At 55.7% G+C, this 8967-nt stretch overlaps 1 protein-coding gene across 1 annotated transcript; it reads left to right on the top strand.

Annotated features, from left to right (window-relative positions):
* The first annotated feature begins 551 nt into the window (after window positions 1-551).
* On the top strand, window positions 552-7608 carry LOC121862045 (pre-mRNA 3' end processing protein WDR33-like). Its single transcript, XM_042359976.1, has 4 exons — window positions 552-762; window positions 3515-5042; window positions 5166-6900; window positions 7522-7608. The coding sequence occupies exons 1-4, from the start codon at window positions 552-554 to the stop codon at window positions 7606-7608; spliced, it is 3561 nt and encodes a 1186-aa protein (XP_042215910.1).
* The last annotated feature ends 1359 nt before the right edge of the window (window positions 7609-8967 follow it).

Below are 8967 nucleotides of genomic sequence, written 5' to 3'. Positions count from 1 at the left end.
ACACCACCAGTCATGGGACACATCACCAGTCATGGAACACACCACCAGTCATGGGACACACCACCAGTCATTGGACACACCATCAGTCATGGGACACACTACCAGTCATGGGACACACCACCAGTCTTGTGACACACCACCAGTCATGGGACACCACCAGTCATGGGACACACCACCAGTCATGGGACACACCACCAGTCGTCGGACACCACCAGTTATGGGACACACCACCAGTCATGGGACACACCATCAGTCATGGGACACACCACCAGTCATGGGACACACCATCAGTCATGGGACACACCACCTGTCATGAGACACAGCACCAGTCATGGGACACACCATCAGTCATGGGACACCCACCAGTCGGGACACACCACCAGTCAGGACACACCACCAGTCAGGAACACCATCAGTCATGGGACACACTCAGTCATGTGACACCATCAGTCATGGGACACACCACCAGTCATGGGACACACCATCAATCATGGGACCCACCAGTCATGGGACACACCATCAGTCATGGGACCGTCCTGGGACACACCGTCATGAGACACCACCAGTCATGGGACACCACCAGTCATGAGACACCACCAGTCTGGGACCTCACCAGTCGTGGACAGTCCGCCGTCAGGACACCATTCATGGGACATACCCCAGTCATGGACACACCACAGTCGGACACCACCAGTCATGGGACACACCATCAGTCGGACCACCAGTCTGGGACACCATCAGTCATGGACACACCGGGACATCGTATGGGACACACCCAGTCTGGACACACCAGTCATGGGACCCATCAGTCGGACACCATCAGTCATGGGACACACCAGTCATGGGCACACCATCAGTCATGGGACACACCACCAGTCATGGGACACACCACCAGTCATGGGACACACCACATCATGGGACACCACCAGTCATGGGCCACTCAGTCATGGGACACCCATCAGTCAGGACACACCACCAGTCATGGGACCACCATCAGTCATGGGACACCACCAGTCATGGGACATACCATCCGTCATGGGACATACCACCAGTCATGGGACACACCACCAGTCATGGGACACACCATCAGTCATGGACACACCATCGTCATGGGACACACCACCAGTCATGGGACACAGTCATGGGACACACCATCAGTCATGGGACACCACCAGTCATGGGACACCCATCAGTCATGGGACACCATCAGTCATGGGACACACCATCAGTCATGGGACACCAGTCATGGGACACACCAGTCATGAGACACACCACCAGTCGGGACACACCCCAGTCATGGGACACACCATCAGTCATGGGACAACCACCAGTCATGGGACACCCACCAGTCATGGGACACACCACCAGTCATGGGACACACCATCAGTCATGGGACACACCACCAGTCATGGGACACTATCAGTCATGGGACACCACCAGTCATGGGACACACCACAGTCATGGGACACCATCAGTCATGGGACACACCACCAGTCATGGACACCATCGTCTGGACACCCAGTCTGGGCACAACACTAACCTAACTTCTAACCTAACCTAACCTAACTCTTTAACCTAATCTACCTTACTCCTCGAAGGCGTTGGGTGTTTAAGCATCAAATTAAATAAGCTTGTCTATTCTTCAGGTGATCCTATATATATATATATATATATATATATATATATATATATATATATATATATATATATATATATATATATATATATATATATATATCCTATCCACATTTTATTCATTTGAAGGTAATATACTAAAAAATCCATAATTATTTCTTCCTAGTAAAAAAACAAACAGACGAATACTTGAAAATAAACAAAATCAGTAAGAGACTTTGAGGGGACCTTTATCTGATATATTTCCGCTCCCATAACTTTTTCCCGCGTTCCTACCTCTCGACCAATGACGACAGTAAACTAATCTCCACTTCTTTTCCTCTCGACCAATCACATGAGAGTATACTATTCCCTACCTCCTTTCCTCTCGACCAATCACATGACAATAAACTATTCCTTACCTCCTTTCCTCTCGACCAATCACATGACAGTAAAATTCTCCACTTCTTTTCCTCTCGACCAATCACATGACAGTAAACTATTCCCTGCCTCCTTTCCTCTCGACCAATCACATGACAGTAAACTAATCTCCGCTTCTCTTCCCTCTTGACCAATCATGGGGCTACATTGATGGATGTAGTAACAGTGACGATGACAGTAGTGACGGTGACAGTAGTGACGGTGACAGTAGTGACGGTGATGGGAAAGTAACAACAGAGGGTCAGTTCCTAAAGTTTACGCTCTGATGGACCACCACAGAGGACCACCACAAAGGACCACCACAGAGACCACCACAGAGGACCACCACAGAGGACCACCACAGAGACCACCACAGAGGACCACCACAGGGGACCACCACAGAGGACCACCACAGAGGACCACCACAGAGGACTACCACAGAGGACACCCACAGGGACCACCAGAGAACCACCACAGAGGACCACCACAGAGGACCACCACAGAGGACCACCACAGGGGGACCACCACAGGGGACCACCACAAAGGACCACCACAGAGGACCACCACAGAGGACCACCACAGAGGACCACCACAGAGGACCACCACAGAGGACCACCACAAAGAACCACCACAGAGGACCACCACAGAGGACCACCACAGAGGACCACACCACAGAGGACCACCACAGAGGACCACCACAGAGGACCACCACAAAGAACCACCACAGAGGACCACCACAGAGACCACCACAGAGGGACCACCACAGAGACCACCACAGAGGACCACAACAGAGGACCACCACAGAGGACCACCACAGAGGACCACCACAAAGAACCACCACAGAGGACCACCACAGAGGACCACCACAGAGGACGCCACAGAGGACCACCACAGAGGACCACTACAGAGGACCACCACAGAGACCACCACAGAGACCACCACAGACCACCACAGAGGACCACCACAGAGGACCACCACAGAGGACCACCACAGAGGGACCACCACAGAGAGGACCACCACAGAGGACCACCACAGAGACCACCACAGAGGACCACCACAGGACCACCACAGAGGACCACCACAGAGGACCACCACAGAGGACCACCACAGAGGACCACCACAGAGGACCACCACAGAGGACCACCACAGAGGACCACAGAGGACCACCACAGAGACCACCACAGAGGACCACCACAGAGGACCACCAGAGGACCACCAAGAAGGACCACCACAGAGGACCACCACAGAGGACCACCACAGAGAACCACCACAGAGGACCACCACAGGGGACCACCACAGGGGACCACCACAGAGGACCACCACAGAGGACCACCACAGAGGACCACCACAGAGGGCCACCACAGAGGACCACCACAGAGGACCACCACAGAGGACCACCACGAGGACCACCACAGAGGACCACCACAGAAGGCCACCACAGAGGACCACCACAGAGGACCACCACAGAGGACCACCACAGGGACCACCACAGAGACAGAGGACCAGAGGGACCACCACAGGGGACCTGGAGGGGCCACAGGACAGGGGACCAGGGGACCACCACAGGGGACCACCACAGAGGGCCACCACAGAGGAGCCACAGAGGACCACCACAGGGGACCACCAGAAGGACCACCACAGAGGGACCACCACAGAGGACCTACAGAGGGACCACCACAGGGGACCTACAGGGGACCACCACACAGGGGACCAAGAGGGACCACCAGAGGACCACCACAGGGGACCACAGGGGACCACCACAGGGGACCACCACAGAGGGACCTGAGGGACCACAGGGGACCACCACAGGGACCAGGGGGACCACCACAGAGGACCACCACAGAGGACCACCACGGGGACCACCACAGGGGACGAGGACCACCACAGGGACCACAGAGGACCACAGGGACAACCACAGGGGGCCACAGAGGGACAACCGGGGACCACCACAGAGGACCGAGGACCACCACGGGACCACAGGGACCACCACAGAGACCACACAGGACCACAGGGGCTACAGGGGACCACCACAGAGGGACCACCACAGAGGACCACCACAGAGGGCCTACAGAGGGCCACCACAGGGGACCTACAGAGGACACAGAGGACCACCACAGGACACCACAGGACCTGCAGGGGACCACCACAGAGGGACCACCACAGGACCACCACAGGGGGCCTACAGGACCACCACAGAGGGACCACCACAGGGGACCACCACAGGACCGGGACAGGGCCAGGACAGAGGGACCACCACAGGGGACCACCACAGGGCCGACCACAGAGGACCACCACAGAGGCCACAGAGACCACAGGGACCGAGGCCACCACAGGACCACCACAGAGGGCCACCACAGGGGACCACCGGGGACCTACAGAGGACCAGGGGACCACCAGAGGACAGGGGACCACAGGGGACCTGACAGGGGACCACCACAGGGGACCACCGGGGACCACCACAGGGGACCGACAGGACCACAGAGGACCACCACAGAGGGACCACCACAGAGGCCACCAGGGGACCACCACAGAGGACCTCAGGGACCACAGGGGACCACAGAGGGGCCACCACAGGGGACCTCCACAGGGGACCACCACAGGGACCACAGGGACCACCACAGGGACCCGGGGACAACCCGGGGAACCACAGAGGACCACCACAGAGGACCACAGAGGACCACCACAGGGGACCACACAGGGGACCACACCACAGGGACCACAGGGGACCACCACAGAGGGACCACCACAGAGGAGGACCTGCAGAGGACCCAGGCCACAGAGGACCACCACAGAGGACCACAGGGGACCACCAGAGGACCACCACGGGGCCACCACAGAGGGCCACCACAGGGGACCACCAGAGGACCACCGGGGACCACAGAGGGACCACCAGAGGGACCACCAGGGGGACCACCACAGGGGACCACCACAGAGGACCACCACAGGGGACCACCACAGAGGGACCACAGAGGACACCCAGGGGACCACCACAGGGACCACCACAGGGGGCCACCACAGAGGACCCTACAGAGGACCACCACAGAGGACCACCACAGAGGACCAACAGAGGACCACCACAGAGGGCCACCACAGAGGACCACCACAGAGACCACCACAGAGGACCACCACAGAGGACCACCACAGGGGACAACCACAGGGAACCTGCAAGGGACCACCACAGAGGACCACCACAGGGACCAGCACAGAGACCACCACAGAGGACCACCACAGAGGGGCCACCACAGGGGACCTGGAGGCCACCACAGGGACCACCACAAGGACCACAGGGACCACCACAGGGAACCACAGAGGGACCACCACAGGGGACCACCACAGAGGGCCAGGGGCCACCACAGAGGACCACCACAGGGGACCACCACAGGGACCACCACAGAGGACCCCACAGGGGACCACGGGGCACAGAGGGCCACCACAGAGGACCACCACAGGGACCACCAGAGGGACAGCAGGGGACCACGCACAGGGGACCACCACAGAGGGCCACCACAGAGGGCCACCACAGGGGACCACCACAGGGACCACCACAGGGGACCACCACAGGGGACCACCACAGAGGGACCACCACAGAGGGACACAGAGGGGCCACCACAGAGGGACCACCACAGGGACCACACAGAGGACCACCAAGGGGACCACCAGGGACACCACAGGGGACCACCACAGGGGACCCGGGGACACACAGAGGGACACCACAGAGGACCTGCAGAGGGACCACCACAGGGGGACCACCACAGAGGGGCCACCACAGAGGGACCACCACAGAGGGACCACGGGACCACCACAGGGGGACCACAGGGGACCACCACAGGGGGACCACCACAGGACCACCACAGAGGGACCACCACAGAGGGACCACCAGAGGGACCTGCAGAGGAGGGGACAGAGGGAACCACCACAGAGGACCACCACAGGGACCACCACAGGGGAACAACCACAGGGGCCTACACAGAGGGACAACCACAGGGAACCACAGAGGGACCACCACAGAGGACCAGCACAGAGACAACCACAGGGGACCACCACAGAGGGACACCACAGGGAACCACCACAGAGGACCACCACAGGGACCACCACAGAGGACCACCACAGAGGACCACACAGGGCCACAGGACAACCACAGGGAACCACCACAGAGGACCACCACAGGACCACCACAGAGGACCACCACAGAGGACCACCACAGAGGGCCACACAGGGGGACACCACAGAGGGGCCACCACAGAGGGACCACAGGGGACCACAAGGACCACCACAGAGGACCACCACAGAACCACAGAGGACCACCACAGGGACCACCACAGAGGACACACAGAGGGACCACCACAGAGGGACCACCACAGGGGACCAACACAGAGGACCACCACAGAGGACCACCACAGAGGACCACAGGGGACCAACAGGGGACCACCACAGAGGGACCACAGAGGACCACCACAGAGGGACCTCAGAGGACCACCAGAGGGACCACCACAGAGGGACCACCACAGGGGGACACCACAGAGGGACCACCACAGGGGACACCACGGGACACCACAGGGGACAACCACAGAGGGACCACCACAGGGGACCACCAGGGGACCACCACAGGGACCACCACAGAGGGACCACCACAGGGGGACACCACAGAGGACCTTCACAGGGGGCCACCACAGAGGGACCACCACAGAGGGACCTTCACAGGGGCCACACAGGGGACCACCACAGATGACCACAGAGAGGACACCACAGAGGGACCCCACAGAGGGGCCTACAGGGGACCACCACAGAGGACCACACAGAGGACAACCACAGGGACCACCACAGAGGGCCACCACAGAGGGCCACCACAGAGGGCCACCACAGAGGGCCACCACAGAGGGCCACCACAGAGGACCACCACAGAGGACCACCACAGAGGACCACCACAGAGGACCACCACAGAGGACCACCACAGAGGGCCACCACAGAGGACCACCCAGTTGTTGCTATAATACTCTTGCTGAACTTCAACAACAAAGGTCTTCAAAGGTCTTTAAGCACACAACAAGGTTAATAGTACAGTGTGTGTGTGTGTGTGTGTGTGTGTGTGTGTGTGTGTGTGTGTGTGTGTGTGTCTGTGTGTGTTTTAAGGAGCTGCAGAGTGTTGCTTTCCGTCCTCTGGTTGGGTGTCCACAAAATAACTCGAGAGAGGGTGTGAGAATTTGCACAAAAACTTGATAGATTTCATTATCATCTGACAAGGTCCAAATGATAAACGTTTGGTGCAAATCGTACCATAATTGACCAAGTAATGGCATGGTAACTTCACAAATTGATGTTACATTGATTTTTTTGGAGTGTTAAAGAAAATGATGAAAATGAGACAGTTTCAGCGGTGACTACAATAATTTAAAGTAACATTATACATTCAACATTTACCCTGCTATGGTAACGGTTTGCCTGTTTTAACTCAGCAAGTAATACCTTACATTTCTTAATACACCTAAGCGTCTCAAACCCGTGCTTGAGATGAACCATCCAACTGTTGTGAAATACACCTCCAAATTCATCCTCAGATTTTTCTCTAAGCGATGAAATTTTTCATCTCTATCACCACCACCACCTCTAATACGATCCAGTCTGATAACTTACGCATTTATTATTTCATACTGACCAAAAGAGTTCTAATGAATTATATGAATTTATAATAATATATTTTCATGTATGAGGGAGGAAAATTCCAGGGGATAAGAAACATAATCTCACTTATAATGTATCAATAAACTATTTAAAGCAAATCAATATAAAGGCGTTCAGTTCTCTCATGCCGAAGTGTACGAGGTATGTGCTAGGGCTGCTGCTCTCAGGGGTCACTCTCTAATCATTAAGTATGTTAAGAAATATAAATGAGATATCATTTAAGTTTGTTTCAAGGTCGCTGTGGACTGAGGGTCGGCGGGGGAGGAAGGGGAACACTTAGTTATTAGCTCCAGTCATAATGCACATTCAATTTGGCCTTTGCAATCTCAAGTTACTAATTGGTCTATATATTTCTTTAATGTCTTGGAAGTTGGCCATGCGAATCTCTGGAGCTCAACCATAATTTTTAATCCACTCTTCATCTCTTACTGATAAAGCGACACTGGGTTTGAGGTCATTAATTAATTAGGTAAGTCTTAGCGCTCACCAATAACAATATACAGATACACTGACGTAACACCACCACCTACACGACAACAACACATACAGTGCACCTCAACACGAAAAAAAAAACACACCCACTACCCTGAATAGAAATATGTTCACCACAGACGATATTACATTCCTGGAGTAAAGCCACATAACATTATCTAACCTGAACTAAACTTACCCCCTTTTCCCTTCCTGCTATCAAGCCTTTTACCTACTCCTTCCTCCCATCCACCTTCTTCAACCATTTCTCTTCCCATTAACAATTCCCCTTCCCCTCCGGAAATGGGAAAAGGAGGGAGGGGTTGAAGGGTAGAGGAAGGGGGAGAGGAGGGGGGGCTGTGTCAGATGATTACACCGCAAGTAATTATAAGTCTGATAAATGGTGCAGCAGGTCGAGGAGTGAGGGTCTTCTGAGGAACCTGGCCAAAACCTGAGGACCTGGACACAACCTGAGGACCTGAACACAATCTGAGGACCTGAACACAACCTGAGGACCTGGCCAAAACCTGAGAACCTGGACACAACCTGAGGACCTGGCGAAAACCTGAGAACCTGGACACAACCTGAGGACCTGAACACAACCTGAGGACCTGAACACAACCTGAGGACCTGGACACAACCTGAGGGACCTGTGGCCCAAAACCTGGAGACCTGGATGGCCTGAGGATCTGGACACAAGCCTGGGGACCTGCTGGACACAGTCATTGGATGTTGGACACTAGCAGGAGAACTGGACACAACCTGGGGATCCTGGACACAATC

Source organism: Homarus americanus, unplaced genomic scaffold (genome assembly GCF_018991925.1).
Source record: "Homarus americanus isolate GMGI-L3 unplaced genomic scaffold, GMGI_Hamer_2.0 scaffold25013, whole genome shotgun sequence".
Taxonomy (NCBI): domain Eukaryota; kingdom Metazoa; phylum Arthropoda; class Malacostraca; order Decapoda; family Nephropidae; genus Homarus; species Homarus americanus.
The sequence above is the reverse complement of the archived record's forward strand: the minus strand, read 5'-3'. Positions and strand labels throughout refer to the sequence as shown.

What these genes read in the sequence shown, in the direction of transcription:
- LOC121862045 (XM_042359976.1), top strand. Translation starts at nt 552, where the DNA reads ATGAGACACCACCAGTCATGGGACACCACCAGTCATGAGACACCACCA. An exon ending in CATGGACACACCGGGACATC is followed by an intron (nt 763 to 3,514) that starts GTATGGGACACA and finishes GGACCACCACAG; the next exon opens with GGACCACCACAGAGACAGAG. An exon ending in ACAGAGGGCCACCACAGAGG is followed by an intron (nt 6,901 to 7,521) that starts GCCACCACAGAG and finishes AATACACCTAAG; the next exon opens with CGTCTCAAACCCGTGCTTGA.